This window comes from Plasmodium gaboni, chromosome 7 (genome assembly GCF_001602025.1).
Source record: "Plasmodium gaboni strain SY75 chromosome 7, whole genome shotgun sequence".
Lineage (NCBI taxonomy): Eukaryota > Apicomplexa > Aconoidasida > Haemosporida > Plasmodiidae > Plasmodium > Plasmodium gaboni.
In genome coordinates this window covers 466,781-489,954 of record NC_031487.1, presented here as the reverse complement: position 1 = coordinate 489,954, position 23,174 = coordinate 466,781, and the positions used below count along the sequence as shown (strand labels likewise).

The window sequence follows — 23,174 nt, the reverse complement described above, 5'->3', positions numbered from 1 at the left end:
TGTTTCTTATTTAAAAAACACATATATATGTAAATATATAAAATATATAATATATTATATATATATAATTCATTTTGAACATACATATGAATACAAATAGCTACAAATAAAAACACAAATATATACAAATGTAAAATAAACATATATACATAATATATATATATATATATACAAATAAATATAATACACAAATAAACATATACTTATATAAATATTACCAGGTAAAAATTAAAAAAAATTATAAACATATAAACACACACATATATATATATATATAATATATATACATCCATATTGTATATACAAAATGAACACGGGTTAGTACTTTTACTCTTTCCTTCTCTTCAAAAAAAAAAAAATTGACTTCTTTATTTTTTATTTTTTATTTTTTATTTTTTGTTTTTTATTTTTTTGTTATTTTTAATTCTCAACTTGCACATAGACATACTCTTGAATATATCTACTTCTGTAGTGTCTTCTTTGTGATTCTTTAAAATTGTTTATATCGAATATGTCGCAATTATTCTCACATGTATATATGGCAAGGTAAGCAAACTTTGAATTTAAGGCTATATTATTATCAACTTGTATATTTTTTTTTATTGTTAAAAAATTAATAATGGTGGATAGAACTTGAAATTCAAATACTTTTCTTCTCTTACATATATGACAACGAGGAACATTATTACTATTAAATGGATTATAAATATGATTCATATTATTATGACCATTATTATTTGTAATTGGTAACTCTGATACATTATTTCTATTACTATTAAATATATCACATGATGAATATAAAGCCGTACCATTATATGAATATCTTATAAATTGGCTTGGAAATCTTTGAATTTTTTTTATATAATTTTTAAAAACCTTATCAATATTTCTTGTATTCTCAATATCTCTTTGTATTTGTTCAAAGGCTTTCATTTCGCTCATGTCTAAATCTATTTCTTCTGCATCTTCTTTATTTTGTTCTTTCTCATTAAATGAATAATTAGTGTTACTATAAATATTTATTTTATTATAATCGACAATATTAATGTTATTGTTGTTAATATTTTTATTATTCACATTGTTATTCTCCTTGATGTTATTATTAACATTGTTATTCTCTTTGATGTTATTATTCACATTATTATTCCCTTTGATGTTATTATTAACATTGTTATTCCCTTTGATGTTATTATTCATATGGTCCGTTTTGTTTGTATCTCCACTTTCATACATTTCAGATGCATGCTCTAACGACACATTATTCGTAGTATATTCATCATTATTAATTGTATGTAAATTTTCATTATATAAAACATTTACATTTGTCATCCTAGAATTATCATTTTCTTTTCTATTCATTTGAAGAACATAGGTCCCACCTTTATTATTAGCATGTTCATCATTTGAATCTGCTCCATAAATATCTGAAAACATTTCGCTCCCTGTACTACTACTTTCACAATCATCCTCATCACTAATATATATTTTATGTTCTTGAAATATTATATGCTTCTTAAGTTTACAACGTTTATGTTTTTTATTTTTATTTATACAAGGAATTCCACATATATTACAACAAAAATAATATTCTAAGGATTTATCAAAAATATTTTTATCTTTTTTTATTAATGTCATATAATAATCTGTTACTAAAAGACAATCTTTCTTTTTCATATCAGCACTTACAATAAAATTATTACTATTATTATGATATATATTATTATTATCTATAATATTATTATTATTACAATTTTGATTTTCTATTTTTTTCATACAAGATATGTTAAAATTGTTTTCCTTCTTTTCTTCTTCATCCTCCTTCACATTCATAATAATATTATTTACAACATGATCCTTCTTATTATCATTATTATTTATATATAGATTTATTTCTTTTTCTCTTTTTTCTACTGGCCTCTGTTCATTATTTGTATCGTCAGATTCGTTGAATGGATTTGTTGTATGATCAGATTCATTTATTTGATTCGTAGTATCGTCTGATTCGTTTATATTATTTGATGTCTCTTCTGATTCGTTTAAATTATTTCCTGTGGGTTCAAAACTATTAGAATGATTATTACTATTCAGGGTTTCTATAACATTAAAGGTTTCATTACTACTAAAAATTACACTGCTATTCATATCTGTCAGATGTGCATTATCAATATTTTTATTTACCACATCATCATTATTATTATAATTATTATTTGTGGATGTTGAATTTTTTATATTGTCTTCATTATTATTCATCTTATTATTATTCATCTTATTATTATTCATCTTATTATTATTCATCTTATTGTTATTCATCTCATTATTATTCATCTTATTATCACTCATCTCATTATTATTCATCTCATTATTATTCATCTCATTATTATTCATCTCATTATCTGTGTCATCCGATTCAGTATTTAAATTATTTGTATCATCAGAAGGTATCAATTCGTCATTTTCATTTGATGGGTCATCCATATAATTTGAATCTTGTAAATAATAATTATAAAATGGATTATTCCTTGGTAACTGGGTTCTAAAACATTTCGCTTGATCACCACAATGTATACATATGAATACATATAAACATCTATGAAAACAATTCCCTAATTCATCTAAAGGAGCATAAATCTGTAATAAAAATACCATCATATTATTACATACTGAACAATTAAATTCTTTCTCATCTGGCAAATTAATTCTATCCAACCAAAAAGGTTTACCACCAATTTTTGAAACAAACTTTTTATTAATTTTATGCTTATCTCTTAATTCATTCTTCCTTTTTTTCTTTTCATCTAAATAACCTAATAATACATGTACCATTATGTAATAAAAAAAAAAAAAAAAATAAAATAAAAATATATACATATATATATATATATATATATATATATATTATTAACTTATGAACAAATTCTTATATTAAAAATAATTTCTAAAATATTTCAAAGGAAAGAAAATACATATGCCGCATATACTCTTTTATATATGTATCAAAAAAAAAAATAATAATAAAATAAATAAACTAATATATATATAAATATAATTAAAAGAACAAAACAACGGAGAAATAAATAGAGATAAATTTTGAAAAAATAAAATATATATATAATATATATATTATATATATATATTTTTTTTTATTATATGTAAATTAAATCAAACATCCAAACTTTTTATGTCATATAAAATTATAAAGTATCTTATTTTATTTTATGTATGTATAAATAAATATGTAATAAATATATAAATATTTTAAAAAAATATGGAACAAAAAAAAAAAAAGAAAAAAAAAACACTAAAATGAGAACAAAAATAAAAAATATATATAATTATAATATATATTATATAAATATATTTTTATATGTATGTATAAAATATATTTTTATAATTATAAAAAATAAAAATATATATATATATATATATTAATAAAATATATTTTTTTTTTTTTTTTTCTACAATACTATTATATTTTTATCTACAAATTGTAGGAATATATATATATATATATATATATATATATATATAATATATTCAGCATATGTAAAAAAAAAAAAAATAGAAATAAATAAATAAATATAGATATTATATATATATATATATATTAAATATATTACTTTTACTACTGGTTCTTTTTTTTAGCCCTGAAAAAAATAATACGCATATAATAAGAATATATTATATTATATATATAATATATATATATTATTATACTATATATTTTGTTTTTCTTTTTTCTTCTTTTGAGGAATTTCTGTGGATAAAATTATTTCCTATATATTATGAAGAACTGAAATAAAAAAAAAAAAAAATAATAAATAAATAAAATAAATAAAATAAATAAATATATATATAATAATATATGAAAATAATTAATTCTACATTTATAATTTTTTCTTTTTTAAATAAAAAATATTATAATAAAACAAAACATATTATATATATATATGTAAATTAATTTATAGATATTAATATATAATCTATATAATATATATATATATATATATATATTCATTTATTTTTTATGTTTTATATTTTGTTGAGCGTGTAAGTACGATGAACGAACAGAAATTAAAGAAGCAAAAATTTTTAAATAATTTACAACATAATATTTGTAAAAATTATAAATTATATCACAGCGATTTTTATGACCAATTTGAAAAATTTCTATTTAATTATAGTGTAGTGTTATTAAATCCTTTTAAAAAAAATGATCTTTTATGTAGTCAATTAAATTTTTTAAGTTTCACTTGTCACTACTTTAGTAATTTAAACGACATAAAACAAGTGAATGAAAATGAAGAAGAAAGGGGTGTTCATAAAAATATGTTTACAAGTGAATATGATTTTGAATTTAGTGACATAGAGACAGATGATGATGATGATAATAAAAGTGACAATAATAAAAGTGACAATAATAAAAGTGATAATAATAAAAGTGATAATAATAAAAGTGACAATAATAAAAGTGATCATAATAAAAGTGATAGTTATAATGATGATGATTATAACGAACTATTAAACATAAATTTAGAATTGAAGAAAAAAGAAATATGTAATAATATTAACAGTGAAAAGAATATAAATGAAATCGAAGAAGAAGAAGAAAAAAAAATTCAAAATAAAAAAGATACAGAAGATCCATTAAATAAATATAATGATTTAAATGAATATATAAATTTCCTAATGATTAAAAATAAAGAGAAAATAAATTTTGTAGAAGAATTATTTTTTTTAATTACACAATTATTAATTCACTATAAACATAATTTATATAATTCTGTTTTATTAAGTATAATAAAAACATTAAAACAAATAAGAAAATATGTAGATAGTATTAAATATTTACAAGTCTTCATTTTTTTAAGCGATATAAAAATTAATAAAATTAAATGTTATATTTTTAAATGTGTAATGGACAAAATTATTTTTATACATAAAAATAAAAAAACAAACAAAATGAACAAAATGAACAATATGAACAAAATGAATTACCATTTACAAAATAATAAAAATAATAGAGATTTAAAAGACGATGTTCTTTATTTATTACATGAAGCTTTTATAGAATGTGGTCAAAAGAAAAGAATACGAAAAAAATATTCTTCATCCAATTTTTTTTATTTTAATAATATTACCATAAATGAAAGTATTAATAATTTTTCTTGTAGTATTTTAATAGAGTTAATCAAGAAAAATATTTTTGTCAATAAAAAAAATGTGAACTTAATTAGTGAAGGTATTTTTTATAAAAATTTAAAAATTGTCAAATGTGTTTGTTATGCTCTTCTAGGTAAGTATGATAATAAAGAACTCGTTATTAAAATGGAAAAAGAAAAAATTGATAAAAATAAAAAAATTGAAGAATTAAAAAATATAAGTAATCAAACACATCAAAAATTAACAAAATCAAAAATTAAACAACTACATATTAAAAAAGAAAAAATTATGGAAGCAATTTATAATAATCATAATTCTTCATCTGATGAAGAAAATCAGCATTTAGGCACAAAAAAAAAAAATCGAAAAAAAAAAATCGATCTTTCAAATTATGTTAATTATACCTTTATTGATTTCTTATTTGATGCATATACATATTCATCCAATATATTTAATTTAATATGCTCGAAATATCAGTTTAATAACGGTACTATCAAATTATTATTATTAAATATCTTATGCAGAATTTATCAACGAAATAAAATTATTGAAGAAAATTTTTTTTTATATTATGAAAATGTCTTATTACATTTAAAAAATAAAAACACCATTTCAAGGTATCTATCCATATTTATTCAATGCTTACATGATTATATTCCTACACCGTTTATACAAAGAATTGTTTGTGTGCTAATTAAAAAATTTCTTTGTGAACACCTGTCAGAAGAATTTGTCTATCTTATTATTAATGCCATCATAGAAATTATTATTAAATTCCCAAGTTGCCTAAACGAAGAAATTTTTGAAGCAGTCATTGTTTTCAAAGATTATAAAAATAAACAAATTTCAACCATCATAAGGAGATTTATTAATGTTTGTAAACATGTAAATCCACAAGTGTTAAATAAAAAATTCTTGGATAAACAAACAGCCATTTTCGTGCAAAAAAAAAAAATTCTGAACAAGTCAGGCGAAAGTGTTCAGGAAAATTCGTTATTGCAATATTCTTATTTGCTTGGAAAGCTTGGAACGGAAAAAAAGACTAAGAAAAACAAGAGAGATAATAAAAAGGAAAAGGGTGAAATGGGTGAAAATAATTTGGGTGATATAAATGATGGTGATATGAATGATGATGATATTAATGATGAAGATTTGAATGATGAGGAGATAAGTGATGATGATATGAATGATGATGATATGAATGATGATATAAATGATGATGATATAAATGATGATGATATGAATGATGATATAAATGATGATGATATAAATGATGATGATATAAGTGATGATGATATAAGTGATGATGATATAAATGATGATGATATGAATGATACTGACATTGATGATGATGATATGAATGATAATAACATTGATGATGATGATATTAATAATGATGAGGTGGACAGAAAAAGAAATATTAAAGAAATCGAAACGAATGATAAGAACAAAGATAATACATTATTACATTTAAATAAAAAATTTAAAAAAGACAAAAGAAAAGAAGAAAAAATAAAAAAGGAATTAGATATAGTAGATAAGAATAAAAAGATTTTATCTGAACGAATATTAACAGATGAAGATTTTAAAAAATTAAAAAAAATGAGAGATTATATTGCAAATAACAAATCTGTGGTATTATCAGAATTACAAGATATATGTAATGCTGAAGAAAGTGATGAAGATTCATCAGATGATAATTCTGATAGTGATAAGGAAAAAATTATTACAGAAGAGGATTTATTATATAAGAAAAAATTAAAGAAAAGTCAGTTGATGAAAATAAAAACAAACAAAAGTGAAAATAATAGATTTAAAACAAATAGAGAAAAGGAAAAAAAAAAATCAGTTATGATGTTAATACAAAAATTTAAAGGAAAAAAAAAAAAAAATGCTTTAACAGAATATGGTAAACTCAAAAAAAAACTTAAAGGGAAATTAGCAGCACGAGCCAAAAAAAGGGGAATACTTCAAAAGAGAATTGCCAAAAAATTGAGCAGAAGAAAAAGATAAAACATGAGTATATATATAAATATATATATATATATATATATATATATTCATGTATATGTTATATTTTTATATGCATATACAATAATATATACACATTCATATAAAAATTAAAATATAATATATCTATCTGTATATATATGTGTGATAAAATTTGTAAATATAAATAAAATTAATAAATCACAAATAAAATAAAAAATTTATTAAAATATAATTAATGAAATGGAACAAAAAAAAAAGAAAAAATTTTAAAAAGTAAAAAAATAATAAATATATAAAAAATATGTTGTAGGGTATACAACAACTGTTTGTGTAGATATATCCGTATCTACCACATATATTTATATATGCTATTTTTTGTGTTGTATTTTTATTTTTATTTTAATTTTAACCTGAACATATAATTATTTATGTATCAATTTCAACTGTTTTTATATAAAATCAAAAAATTTCAATATTTGATTATTTGCTGTAAAAAGGAAAGGAAAAAGAAAAATAAAAAAATAAAATGTCATTATTTGGTTGGTTCACATATATATATAATATATATATATATATATATATATTTATTTATTTATTTATAGGAATATATAATATATACTTATTCATTTGGTATTTACTTTATTTACTTTATTTACTTTATTTAATTTTTTTTTTTTTTTTTTGTTTTTTTTGAGGGGTCCCTTGTCCAAAAAAAAATATATATTTATATATATATATATCCTAACTAACAATAGAATAGTTTGTCACGTATATAGGGTTACACAAATATATATCCAACAATCATTTTATTATTTCATTTTTTTTGTAAACTTGTTTTTATTCATCATCTGAACAATCTGAGTATGTCAAATTACCTAATTTTAAGTTTACATTAAAAAGAGAAGAATGAGATTGTTTAAAATTATATTTTACATTTTTAAAATTTTTCATTAAGAATTTTTTTTCACTAAAATAATTTGCTTCGATAATATTTGCTCCGAATTTTCTACCACTTAATTCTTTTCTTGCTTTGGTTGCAGATTCTATATTTTCAAAATGAATAAAGGCACATCCTATAGATGTAAGGTCATAATTGGTATGTGTTAAATCTTCTTCATTATCATCATCATTATTATTATCATCACCATCATTATTATTATCATCACCATCATTATTATTATTATCACCATCATCTTGCTTCTTCTTATTATTATTATCATCACCATCATCTTGCTTCTTCTTATTATTATTATCATCATCTTGCTTCTTCTTATTATTATTATCATCACCATCATCTTGCTTCTTCTTATTATTATTATCATCGCAATTTTGATTGCCCACATTAGTTTCTTTACCTGTGTGAGGTTCCAAATGGTCGACATTTGGAAAGTGCTTTTTATTTGACATCCTTTTCAAATAGTCATAGGTTCTATACGAGAAAACAGGCAAGACTACCTCCAGTGTCTTTCCATACTTTTCACATTCAATTTTGATGTCTTCGATTATATCTTTATATTCATTTGTATCTGATAGTTCCTCAAAGGTAGCAATTTTATTGAGAACAATAACTTTGGTAGGAACTTGTAGAGTGAGTATAGAATTTTGAGTTTTCATATATTTATTTTTAATTATATTATTAATATGAGGATCGTTAATTATTTCGTGTTCAAATTGAATTTTATAACTTGTATTTTGATTTAGTATTTTATGAGCTTGAATAGCATTTTCTGTATTTACATATTCAACTAAACTTATATAAGTATCTGATATATCATCTCCATAAAAAAATTCAAAACTTTTAATTTCTCCAAAAGCTTCTAATAGTTCTTTAATTTTACTAGTATCATTATTTTTTGATATATTAGATACACATAATTTTTGTAATTTTATCATATTAATAGGTAATCCATCATTTTTCATTTTTTCTTCATTTTTACAAAAAATAACAAAAGCTCTTAATCCAATTAAACCTTGAGATAAATAATAATTATCAATAATAGGAATATTTGCTTGTGGTATTAAATTATGATATTCAATAGGGAATGTTTTTGGTCTACCAATTCTTAAATTATTTCCATAAAAATGAATACCATTTAATAACATACAATTAGATGTATCCTGAATATTTCTAAATTCTACAAATGCATAATGTGTATCACCTCTTATACATGCTTTCAAACATATATTTTCATTTTCATTTTCTTTATTATATAATATTAATAAACATGAATTTAAAAATTTTACAATTTCTTGTATATCTATATTTTGAGGTATATTACCAACATATAATTCTCTAGCTGTCTTTTCTATATTTACATCTATTGTTGACAAACTTAATTCATTTATATTTAATACATTCTTATATATATTCTGTAATGACATTACATTATTTAATTTCAATTGATTATTTAATAATAAATTTAAATGAGATTGTTTTAATAAGATATTCTTTTCTTCTAATAATATATTATTTCTTAATGTGTTATTACTTAAAAAATTACTTTCGTTTAATAACAAATTATTACTATTATTAGTAGTATTATTTAAAATGTGGCTAGCTGTTAAACTGCTATTATTAGTGTTCAAAATATTACTGTTCAAAGTTTCGATTAAACTCTCAATATTATTATTAGAACTTGAATTATTAACAACAGACATATCATTATTTAATACTAAATTATTACTATTTAATGTAGGTATAGTATTACTTAGAATGCTCATGCATTTATTATTATTTGAAATTGATGTCTTTGATGATTTTATATTATTATCTTCATCACATGAGTGAGGAGGAGAATCAAATTTGTAGCTTTTACGTCTTTCTTTTTCTCTATCTCGATCTTTTTCTCTATCTCGATCTTTTTCTCTATGTCGGCGTCTTTCTCTATCCCTTTCTCTGTCTCTATCTCTTTCTCTGTCTCTATCTCTTTCTCTGTCTCTATCTCTATCTCTTTCTCTCTCCCTTTCTCTTTCTCTCTCCCTTTCTCTTTCTCTTTCTCTTTCTCTCTCCCTTTCTCTATATCTTTCTTTATCCCTATCCCGAATACTACCTCTGCGGCTTTCTCTATATTTATCTCTACTTCGTTCTCTTTTTCTCCTCCTCGATTTGCTATCACTACCCTCTGAGTCTTCATCTTCTACATTTCTGTGTTTGACCTTAATCCTTCTTTCAATACTGATAGATCTTGAATGTCTTCTTTTTCTTTTCATTTTGCTTCTCCTCCTCCTCCTCATCCTTTCACTTATACTAACGCTCGAGCTTACATTTCTTACACGTTTGTTTCTACCAGTGTTTTCGGTGCTACTATTATCACTACCATTATCACTAGTATCGCTATTTGAAGAACCAGTGTTACTACTATGATCATCATTACTACTATAATTATTATTATTATTATGATTATCTTTATGATTAGTCTTTTTATAATTATTTTCATCACTAGAATTGCCACTCTCACTCCTGTTTGAATTTTGACTTCTTCCTTTCTTCTTTTCTCTAGATTTATCTTTCATTTTTCGTTCTAAACTTCTATATTTATTTTTATTCCTCATTCGTATTTCAATATTTTTATAGGACCCTTTAATTTTGTACTCAGAGCTTCTATCTCTTTTTCTTTTCCTCATCACGTCTTCTCTACTTTTCTTTCTTCTCAAATTTGTTGAAGAATTATCAGACATCTCTGAAATATTAGAATTGTTATTCTTATTATAATTATTAGACATATTAGAATTGATTGAACTACTAGTATCACTTTTATTTTTTTTTCTTCTTTTTTTTATATCATTATCACTATTATTTGGATCATCAATAATTCTACTATTACTTTTATGTTTTTTTTTATAATCATTATATTTATTATTATTTTCATCTTCTTGGTCATCATTATCATTATTCGTATTATCATTATTATTATTATCATTATTCTTATTATCACTGTCAATTTCTTCACTTTGTGATTTCTTTTTTTTTTTTTTTTTTATGTTTCCATCTTCATTATTAGAATTTTCTTCTTCGTATACTTTTTTCTTTTTCATTTTGTCCTCATCAGGTTTTTTACTTTTTTCTCGTTCTTTTATATCTTTATCATCTTCTTTCTTTTTTCTTTTTTTATGTTCGTCTTCAGAAGAAACCATCTCTTCATCTTTCATACTTTCAGAGGAGCTATGATACTCTTTTTTTTCTTGTGATCTTTTTCTTCTCAGTTTCTTATCTTTTTCCTTCATCATTTAATAAATAAAAAGAAAAAAAAAAAAAAAAAAAAAAAAAAAAAAAAAAAAAGTAATATATAAATATATATATATATATAATAAATAGGTATATTTTTATTTTATGAGGAAATAAATTAATATATAATGATAATATATAAATATATATATATATTATATATATATACATATATTTTAAGATTTAAATTATATAATAATTATTCCTATAAAATAAAAATGATTCCAACAAAAGTATAAAATATAAAAAAAAAAAAAAAAAAATATACATATACATATATATTTATATAATAATATTTTATAATATAATATATGAACTTTTTATATTTATTATATTTATATATGATTTTTTTTTTATAGTGACATTTTCTACATATATATGTATATAATAAAGTATATATTAAAATATATATTATATTTATATATATATATATATATATTGTATTATAAATAGTTAATCCTTTATTTTAAATGTTATAAATGAATATACTATTTTTATTTATAAAATATTTTTATATTTTCTTTAAATTTAAAGTTTTGTACTTATTATATGAATAAAAAATAAAGAAATATAGGAAACTCAATAATATGATAATCATAAATATTTAAGCATAGATAAAAAAATAAAAAAAATAATAATAAGAAGAAAATAATACTATATATATAATATATTATTATATATATATATAAAGATATACGTCTTTCTTTCTTTCTTTCTTTTTTTTTTTTTTTTTTATATATATAAATATATATTTTTTTCAATACATATATATATATAATATTATTAGTATACAAAAATTTATATCAACTTTATTTTATTTTAATGTACGCATATAAATATAATTATAAAAAAATGTGTACTTATAAAGTTTTATAATATACTTATAATATATATATATAGAGAGAGAGAGAGCATAAAATATGTTTTAAAAAATTAGATATTAAAAATATTCATTTTCTTTTTATTACTTATATATAATTATTGGTGTTAATATGTATAGAAAACAAAAGAAATTTTATTGTAACGGTTACAAGTAAATTAATGACTTATTAAATATATATCATAAAAATGAATACAAAATGAATAATCTTCTAATAAGATTATTTCATAATATATTTATTTTAATCTATATTTTTAAATGTGTTATAATAAAATAATAAAAACGGTTCTACACATTTTTTTTTTTTTTTTTTTTTTAACCTTGTCAAAAGTATGTAATATCATCCATTGTACATTCGATATAATAAGCTCAAGCACAAAAAAAAAAAAAAAAAAAAAAAAAAAAAAATAAAATGAAATAAAAAAATATCCTGTTATTTATTTTAACACATATATATATATATATATATATATTATATATATGTCAAAATTAAAAGGCATTGTAACATTGAATTTATAATACATTCCTAATTATAAATAAGATATAAAAGCATATCATAATTTTATGTAACTCAAAAAAAATACAGATAACTTTATATTTTATATAGAATATATATTTAACTTTTTTTTGTTTGTTTTTTAATATTTCATAATAAAAAGGTATACATATAAATATATATATATATATATTAAAACAATATAAATTAAAAATATTATGGAAAAAATATTACATATGATTTTTTAAAAAAAAATAATAATAATAATAATAAATGGGCAGGTATATATAAAATTAAACATAGACAAAATAAAAATATAATAATTTGTATATGTATACATGATATGAAACCAAAATTTTTTTTTATAATTCAAAAAATAAAAATAAAATAATTATATACAACAATTATCATTTCAATAATATATATATGTATGCCTTTACAATTGTAAGGGGCATTGATATATATGTATTATTAATTTTATTAACCATGGAAAATTATAAATATTTATTATATATATATAGTAACATGTTTTTTTTTTTTTATTTTATTTTTTTTTTATTTTTTATTTTTTATTTTTTTATTTTTTATTTTTATTTTTTATTTTATTTTTATTTATTTTTTTTTTTTGTGTAATACTCTACATTTTATGTGTCCCCTTTTAACGTGGAACATTTAAGGTGCGCTTCCGTTTCACAGTTCGATCTGTTTGAAGAATAATCAGTTTGAACTGTTGTGTGTAATATTTTGTATTTGTTTTGACATAATAATGTAGCGTCATTTAATACGCTATGAGAATGTGTTTTACTAGCAACTATGTGACAAGCCAAAGCTGGTTTTCCAATTGATAAGGACCATACATGCAAATCATGTACATCTAATACACCTGGTATTTTTAATAGATCATTTTTAAGATCTATTAAATTAATACTTACAGGTGTTCCTTCCATCAATATATTTAATATTTCTTTAATGACTGACATAGTTGTAGAAAAAACAATACAACAAAATATAATTGAACATATAGGATCTGCTATTGAATATCTAGGATCATACCATATAAATAAAGATGCAATCATAACACCTACATTTTGTAATAAATCACTAAGTGCATGTAGATATGCTGTTTTTAAACTAATGTTATTTATATCATCATGACTATGATTATGATTTGTAGATTCATGTGTATGATTATGATTATCTAATAAGTCATCACAATATTCACTTTCTATAATATAAGCATGATCTTTTTGTATGTCATTTTTTTGAATATCATCTTCTTGTACTTTGTTTACATCACAACAACTTTCTTTTTTTTTTTTCTTTTTTTTTTCATTATATATATTATTATTTATATTATCTATACTATTTTGTTGGTTGTTAGATGCTTTATTTTTAGAGTATAAATTATTAGAATTCAAATTTGTAGATGTATAATCATTTTTATTTATATATGTTTCTTTATTCATATAATTTTTATTTTTTTCATACATCTGATCAACTTGTTCTACATTCTTATCATGTTCATCCATGTTATCATAATAATCAAAGGTTACATAATTACACGTCGTTCCATCCATTTTATTTGCACAAAGATTATTTTTATTATTTCTTATATCGTTTTCATCAATTATAATATCACTATTAATATTTTTATATCTCTTTGATAAGGAATTCTTCTTAACATTATTTTCGATATTATTATTACTCTTATGATCTGATAAAATTAAAGAAGAAGAATTATCATGATAAGATGATGATTCATGTTTATGATTACTACATTTATTTTCATTCATGAACCCGAACCCATGAGAATGTACTTGTAAAACATATGCCATAAATATATTAGCTAACGTGCTGATAAAAGCTGTAATAAACATAATATATCCATTGACCTTTGGAACATCGAATAATCTAAATATAGCTGTATATAAAATATATGCTGATAAGGACCATATAAAAAATATAGAAAACAATGCACCTATAATTTCAGCTCGATGATAACCAAATGACATATCTACATTCCCTTGAAAACTTGAAACATATATAGAAAATAAATTTAAAGCAAAAGATAATAAATCACAAAATAAATGAGAAGCATCTGACATTAAAGATAAAGAATTTGATACTATTGCTGCTACTATTTCAATTACCATAAAAATTATACATATTATGCTAGCTATAATTAATTTCTTAGTTGCCTTTCTTTGAGACTTGTCATACAATTGCGACATCTTATCAACTAAATTTAAATTCCTTTCGTTATTATCTAGAAACGAAGAGTTCATTTCGGTTGGCATTCTTTATAAAATGAAAAGGATATAAAAGGGGGGTTGGCTTGCTTGAAGAAACAAATATATTGTTTATGATAAGTATTTTGATATATATATGTGTATATATATATATATATATATATATCAGCTGTTTGTTTTTACTTCCTAATATATATATATATATATATATATATATATATATATATATATATATATATATATATGCATATATATATATATATATTTATTTATTTATTTATTTATTTATTTTATTTTCCCCTTTTTCTATATAGAAAGATATTTTATAATGCTACATAAAAAAAAAAAAAAAATATATATATATATATATATTTACATAACAATGCAATACTTTTTAAGAGTTATAAAATGATTATGTTGTAAAGAAATAAATTTGTTGTATGAGACATAAAAAGGCGTACATAACTATATAAACAAAATGTATATGTATATGTATATGTATATGTATATGTACATATAAACAATCATATTATTTTATTTATATATATATATGTTAATTATAAAATATTATATATTACTAGATATATTTTTTTGTCTTGTATTTTTTTTCTTCTTCTTTCTTTTGTTTTGTTTTCTTTTCATTTGTTTTACGTTCGATTCTTCAATATTAAAAATAAATACATATTATCATAATAAAATAATAAATGTTTCAAATGTGAAAGAATTATATTTTATCTTATACTATGACATACAATAAAAAAAAAAATAATAAATAAATAAAAAATATATAAATATATATATATATATATATAATAATTAGAATTAAACTTTAATTGTATAAGTGATAATGTTTAAAAATTAAGACTAACAGAACATTATCATATGGAAAAAAGTGTATATAAATATGTGTATATATATATATATATATTAAGAACAATAATAATAATTAAAAGAACAAAACAATAAATTCATCTAATTGGGGGTTATATTTGGTTTTAGAACTAAAAGGTGACAAGCAAAAAGAAAAAAAGAAAAAAAAAAAAAAAAAAAATACAATATATATATATATATATATATATATTATTTGTAATATTATTATTTTTGTGAAATATGTGTATAATAATATAATTATTTATAAATGTATATTTTTATATTCATATATATATATTATATTCTGTATTCTTAAAAAAAAAAAAAAAAAAAAAACATTAACTATCATGAAAATGAAACTTAACAATTATTCATCCTTAGGACATATATTATTCAAAATATAAATGTTGAAAATTATACAAAAATTTTAGAAATATTTAAATTTATATATGCAAAAAAAAAAAAAAAAAAAAAAAGGGAGGGAGAGGGATACATTATTATTATTATTGACTATGAAGTTTTACAATAACAATACACACTATAATAATATATATTTAATATATATATAATATATATATGTAATATATATTTTATGCTATACATTTTTCTTAGGTAGGCAAATATTTATATTCAATATAAATATATATATATATATATGTATATCTTAATTTTACAATTTTTTGTGTAATACAAGGTTTAGGCTTACATAGTATGTACTATATAATATATCCTTATGGTTAAAAGAATAAAAAAAATTAAGCTAATTATATAATATATATATATAATATTTTTTTTTTTTTTTTTTTTTTTTTATTCTCTTGGAGTAATAAATAAAACAATTCTTCTCAAATGTAATATATATATATATATATATATATATATATGTGCTTATTACTTTGTTGAGTAATAAAAAAAATGCTTATATTCTAATTTCTAAAATTAAGAGTAATATATAATTCACAAGAAAAAAATACACACACATAATATATTATATTATAATTATATATTTTAATATATATATATATATATTTTTATATATTTTTTTTTTTTTTTTTTTTTTTTTTTTTTTTGAGTATAGTGCAAACATCATATATATTTGTAATATTATATACATGATAAAAAATTATGTGTAGTATATTAAATAATGATTTCTTCAAATTGGATAGGTTTCTTTCTAGTAGTGGGAATGATGATGGGAGTAACAATTTATTGATGATAGGAGTTAATTTATTATTATTATTTTCTATGTTTTTATATGGTATAAACTATATATTGATGAAATATTTTATAAAGATAAATGGATCAATTTATATCTTTATTATATTAAGAACAGCTTTAACAATACCTTTGATGATATATATGTTCCTTTCAAAAAAACCATGTTCTCAAAATAAAAGATTATTAGATCAGGATATGAAAGATATTGATACTGATATGAACAGCAATGGAAAAGATTTAGAGTTAGCTACTCCAAATGAGGAAAATAAGACAAGTAGAAAATATGGTTGGTCATCCAAGAATAAGAAAAAATATAAAAACAAAAACCAATCAAATGATAATAATAATAATGATAATATAAATGTGAATCAAAATAAATGTATACAAAATGATATAGAAGAAAGTTCTAGTTGTAATTTTTTTAATCGATTATTTTTTAATGAGGAAAAATTAATACCCAAGGCAGCTTATATGCCTATATTAATATTATCTATAACAGGTGCCTTAAGACAAGTTATTGTAATTGTTGCTTTACAATATACAGATTCACATAATGTTGCTATTATTCAACCTACCATTCCTATTTTTACAGCTCTCATATCTTATTATTTAAAAATAGAAAAAATGAATTATATAACAGCTTTTTCTATACTCTTATCTTTTTTTGGATTAGCTATAACAGCAGAAATGTGGAGTCTTAAATCTTTCGATTTAGGTTTCTATTTATTATTAACAGTACCAATTACTAAAGGATTACAAGTTATATATATTAATGTAGCTACTAAATATGTAAGTAATGATATTATACAATTGTCTCAAATGTTTTTCTTATTAATTATAACATTACCATTTGGAATATTAGGAGAAATATTTATTAATAAAAATTATAATATTCTTCAAGAAATATCTCAATTAAATATGCAACAGTTTCTTTGTATCTTATATTCAACAATTGCTATCATTATCTTATGTTGGAAAATTCAAATTATAGCACTCAATTATTTAACACCTATAACGGTTTCTTTATATCAGTCCTTTCAACCATGCTTCACTTTTGTCTTAGCAAGACTTTTTCTTAATGAAACAATAAATGCTGGCAAAATTATTGGAACACTTTTTATTATCTTGTCTTTGTTTTTATATCAGTATGGCTGTAACAGGCATCCCAAAAAGTGAAACCATAAAAATAAAAAAATAATAAAATAAAATAATAAAATAAAAAAATAAAAAAATAAAATAAAAAAATAAAAAAATAAAAAAATAAAAAAATATGTACTTCCTTAATATATATATCTATGGAACAGTACACATATTGTAAAAATATATATATGTAAAAATATATATATGTATATATATTTTTTTTTTCGAAGGGGGTAAATTATGGCATATTGCCATATATCACCATTTTTTATTTTAAAAATAAAAAATATATATTTTTTTTTTTTCAGCATTTTTTGTTTTTACAAAATATATATATTATATATATGTGATCATATATATATATATATTTTTTTATTTTTTTTTATTTTATTATTTTTTTTTATTGTGATCAAAATTAACATAATTTAAGAAGAAATAAATATATATAACACCACGTTTTAAAAATAAAATGAAATTAAGGATAGTATTTTTTTTGTTTTGCAAAATGTCTTTTATTTTGTTTATATATTTAAAAGCTAAATCTTTATGGGTTTATAGGTATATAATATAAGTAAAAATAAAATGAAATAAATATGAATATAAATATATAAATATATAAATATATGATTATATGATTATATAAGTATGTATCTGATTAACAAAAAAAATAAGCTCACATAAATATGTATAAATATATGTATATATATATATATATATTATATACATATAATTTACATGAAAAATGTTCACTTTTCCATGTTCCATCTCCATCTGATGTGCTTTTTCATTTTATTAAATCTTGAAGGAGGCTGACAATGTAACTTAACCCTTCCAGCTAAATTTATCTCACTCATTAATTTTTCTACCATTATATTCATATCTTTATAACTTTTATTTTCAAATAAAGGAGAACATAAAATTCCATAAAAATGCATATCATGAACGTGATGACCCATAGTATAATCTTGTTTTATATAAAAACATATGGGCTTTAATTTTTCATAAACTACTTTCTTAATATTTATTAAATTAGGACAATCAGGTGAAGCAAATTTATGAGCATATTGTTTCTTAACCAAATTAAAATGAAATATTCGAATATTCATATTAAAAAAAAAATAAAAATTGTATATATTTTATTATTATATGAGGTTACAAACAAAATGGTGTGCCTAAAATATATACATATATATATATATTTTTATTTATTTATATATATTTATATATTTATTTGTGGTATATCCTTTGTACTTTGAAAAAAAATAGGACAAAAAAATTTCTTTATTTCTTCATTTCTTCATTTCTTCATAATGTTATTCCTTTTTCATCGTATAAATTGTTTATCATCTTTTTAGGGTCTGCAAAATAATTCAGTTGGAATTTTCCTTAAATAATATATTCAAACAATATAACAAAAAAATGACATATATATATATATATATATGTTTATATATTATTTTATTTTTTCTTATAAAATCTTTAAATATATAAATATTTTTTTATATATTATACCAAAAATTATATTACTGAAATATTTTCTTTTTCAGCGAATAAAAAAAAAAAAAAAAAAAAAAAAAAAAAAAAAAAAGAAAAAAGGATGTGTATTTTTATTTTAATTTTTATTTCTAATACCATAACAAAATATATAAATGTATATTTATATGAGTGAAAAACATAATTTATTTTCCTCTTTCAAATACAAAATTTACCATTATATTACAATAAGTTGGTATGTTGTGCAAAGTATCTATTGATTCTTATGCCATAATTATATATTCAAAAATTGAAGGTTTAAAAATAAGGAACAAAATTATACTTAAAAAAAAAAAAAAAAATATACATACATATATATATATATATATATATATATATAATATATTATATTAAAAAAGTGAACAAATTTTGTTTATATTTATTTAAAATACACAATACAAATAAAACATTGTAAAAAATGATTAAAATGTGTTTATTTATTATATACAAAATATTATATATATATATATATATAAATCATATAAAATATATATTTCTTTCAAAGGTACAAATGTGTAGTTGAGATTTTTTTATTCAAAAAAAAAAAATATATATATATAAATATATGACGTATATATATGACATATATATTTATTTATTTATATTTTTCCATATTTGTGTCCCCATATGTTCAGCCATGCTTTGCCTTCCTGTTTGCTGTTTTTCTCTGTTCAGTATTCAATATTTTTTTACGCATGACGATCCTTTTAGGTGTTACCTCTATTTCTTCATCATCTTGAATAAATGAGAGTGCATATTCAATAGTAATATTTTTATGATTAATTCTTATTGTATCTTCATGTCCTTTATTTCTCAAATGTTGAACAGGTTTTATTTTTATAGCATTCATTTCAATATCATTACTTAAAAAATGTTCCCCAATAATCATACCTTCATATGTTGGATAATTTTCATTTACAAATAAATTACCTTTTTGTTGAATAGGATCTAATGAGAAAGCTGTTGTTGTTCCACTTGATGATGAAATAATAACTCCATTACGATCTCGTTTATATGATGGTTGTTTTTTTTTATATTCTTTTAATTCAGAATTAATTATAGAAGTCCCTTTACTTATATCTCTTAAATAAGATCTCATACCAAAAAAATTTCTTGATGGACATATACATTTGATAAATGTATTATCATTGTCATCATTTATAATATCTACAATTTCTGCTTTTCTTGTATTTAATTTTTCAATAACATTTGAAGTCATTGATGATGGAATAGTAATATGATATTCTTCAATAGGTTCTAATAAATTTCCTTTCTCATCTTTAGTATATATAACATTTGGTGATGATATTGTCATTTCATAACCTTCTCTTCTTAATTTTTCTATAAGAATACCTAGTTGTAATTCACCTCTTCCTTTAACTTCATAACTATCTTTTTTTTCAGATTCGCTTATTTCTATAGCTATATTTATTGCAGCTTCTTTTTTAAGTCTATTACCTATAGATGATAACGTAATATGCTTCCCATCTTTGCCTGTTAAAGGACTTGTATTTTGTGATATTTTTAGGCATAGCACTGGAGGGTCGATTGGTCTAGTTTTTAAGCTTTCCATATTTTCATCGGATGTTATAGTATCATTCACTGATGGTGTAACACCTTTAGCAATAGATATATTAACTATATCTCCTGCACTTGCAAAAGGTACATTTTCAATTTTTAGACCTTTCATATAAAAAATATTCTTAATAACACAATGTCCTCTTAATTTATTGTCTTCACTTTTTACAATAATACTATCTCCTTTTTTTATAACACCTTTAAAAATTTTGCCTGTCACAGTAACTCCAACTCCTTCTTGATGGTCTATTAAGCTGACAAGCATGCAAAATGGTTCCTTCAGAATAACATCTGTCATAATTTTATCTTTCTCATTTTTTTTGTTAATGGATTGAGAAGATAAATCTAAAGAACTGTTATACATATTGTTATCATTATTATTATTATTGTTAATATTATTATTATTATTGTTGTTGTTATTCTTATTATTGTTGTTACTATTTTTATTTGCGATTGATGCCATCTTTTTATCAACTTGTGAGATATCCTCTATTTTATCAGTCTCATCATTTTGCATATAGTCCTTTTTTTTTTCATTTTCCTCTCTAAATACTTTTTCTGAATGCTCGGAATTTTCATTCCTATTGTTCTTTTCATCCATCAAATGGTTTGTACTTTTATCTTCAAGAAGCTTATTATTTTTTGACAAATGAACGGGTGAATCAATATATTCTATTATCTTTTTAAATATAACTAATACATCATTTTTTTCAGTATTATTTTGTTTAGCCTCATCAAAATTATCTGTACACCATCCATTTTTTGCGGATGCATATAAAATAGGATAATTCATTAATTCTTCAGGAGCATTTAAATCAACAAAGAGATCAAAAATTTCATTTTCTATTTCTTCTTTTTTTTTCATATTACTGGGCTTATCAAATTTATTCATAATAACAATAATTTTACAAGAAGGATTTAATAATGATTTTTTTAAAACAAATTTGGTTTGATTCTTAGGTCCTTCTACTACATCTATAATTAAACATACTCCATCAATTAAATTTAATACTCTTTCAACTTCTCCACCAAAGTCAGAATGTCCAGGTGTATCTACAATATTAAAATAATAATCATCATATTTTATTCTTGTCACTTTAGACATTATAGTTATACCTCTTTCTTTCTCTAAATCATTATGATCCATTACTCTATCATTATTTGTAATTTCACCTCCTTGTCTTAATAATTTATCAACAAGAGTTGTTTTACCATGATCTACATGCGCTATAATAGCAACATTCCTAATCTTTTCAGGATCTATAATATTTAATTTTTTACTACTATAATGATGACGTGTACCATTCATATGATTAAAGCATTTTATTTTATTATTCATATATATATTTACATATTTGTTTAGATTATTATATAATATATTTATATTATTTAACATATTACACTTTCTAATATTCATCGATGACATACTTATTTTCATCTCCATCTTTTTTAAAAGTAGATCCTTTCGATTTATTATATTGTTACATAATTTTCTTTCCCATCCTTTTTCTAATGATATATTAAAATTGTGATTATTTCTTGTCTGCTTTTTTATTAATATCTCATTGGTAATAATATTTTGATGTCTAATCCTTTTATTGGTATATGTGTTTAAACCTTTCCACAGGTTTAACATATTATTTATATTTTATTTTTATATTTTATTTTTATGTTTATTTGTATATTCTTCTTTCCACAGAATTATGCCACATATAAGGGCTAAATATATACATCCCTCTTTTTTTTTTTTTTTTTTTTTTGATGTTTTTATTTAAAAAGAAAAAAAGGAGGATATCAAAAAGGGGGAGAACAAATTATGATTTTTTAATTTTA

General features: G+C 20.2%; 7 protein-coding genes across 7 annotated transcripts; 2 read left to right on the top strand and 5 right to left on the bottom strand.

Moving 5' to 3' along the window:
* Positions 1-420: 420 nt before the first annotated feature.
* Positions 421-2,823, bottom strand: PGSY75_0716200 (hypothetical protein; the record flags this gene model as incomplete). The annotated part of the gene is made up of 1 exon (XM_018785003.1): positions 421-2,823. The coding sequence occupies one exon, from the start codon at positions 2,821-2,823 to the stop codon at positions 421-423; it is 2,403 nt and encodes an 800-aa protein (XP_018642504.1).
* Positions 2,824-4,056: 1,233 nt separating this feature from the next.
* On the top strand, positions 4,057-7,173 carry PGSY75_0716100 (putative protein SDA1; the record flags this gene model as incomplete). The annotated part of the gene is made up of 1 exon (XM_018785002.1): positions 4,057-7,173. The coding sequence occupies one exon, from the start codon at positions 4,057-4,059 to the stop codon at positions 7,171-7,173; it is 3,117 nt and encodes a 1,038-aa protein (XP_018642503.1).
* An 816-nt stretch (positions 7,174-7,989) lies between these two features.
* PGSY75_0716000 (putative RNA-binding protein) lies at positions 7,990-11,379 on the bottom strand (the record flags this gene model as incomplete). Its single annotated transcript, XM_018785001.1, has 1 exon — positions 7,990-11,379. The coding sequence occupies one exon, from the start codon at positions 11,377-11,379 to the stop codon at positions 7,990-7,992; it is 3,390 nt and encodes a 1,129-aa protein (XP_018642502.1).
* Positions 11,380-13,397: 2,018 nt separating this feature from the next.
* Positions 13,398-15,050, bottom strand: PGSY75_0715900 (putative zinc transporter; the record flags this gene model as incomplete). Its single annotated transcript, XM_018785000.1, has 1 exon — positions 13,398-15,050. One exon carries the CDS (start codon positions 15,048-15,050, stop codon positions 13,398-13,400), a length of 1,653 nt encoding a protein of 550 aa, XP_018642501.1.
* A 1,947-nt stretch (positions 15,051-16,997) lies between these two features.
* PGSY75_0715800 (drug/metabolite exporter, drug/metabolite transporter) lies at positions 16,998-18,266 on the top strand (the record flags this gene model as incomplete). The annotated part of the gene is made up of 1 exon (XM_018784999.1): positions 16,998-18,266. The coding sequence occupies one exon, from the start codon at positions 16,998-17,000 to the stop codon at positions 18,264-18,266; it is 1,269 nt and encodes a 422-aa protein (XP_018642500.1).
* A 710-nt stretch (positions 18,267-18,976) lies between these two features.
* Positions 18,977-19,336, bottom strand: PGSY75_0715700 (hypothetical protein; the record flags this gene model as incomplete). Its single annotated transcript, XM_018784998.1, has 1 exon — positions 18,977-19,336. The coding sequence occupies one exon, from the start codon at positions 19,334-19,336 to the stop codon at positions 18,977-18,979; it is 360 nt and encodes a 119-aa protein (XP_018642499.1).
* Positions 19,337-20,394: 1,058 nt separating this feature from the next.
* Positions 20,395-22,977, bottom strand: PGSY75_0715600 (putative GTP-binding translation elongation factor tu family protein; the record flags this gene model as incomplete). Its single annotated transcript, XM_018784997.1, has 1 exon — positions 20,395-22,977. One exon carries the CDS (start codon positions 22,975-22,977, stop codon positions 20,395-20,397), a length of 2,583 nt encoding a protein of 860 aa, XP_018642498.1.
* Positions 22,978-23,174: the final 197 nt, after the last annotated feature.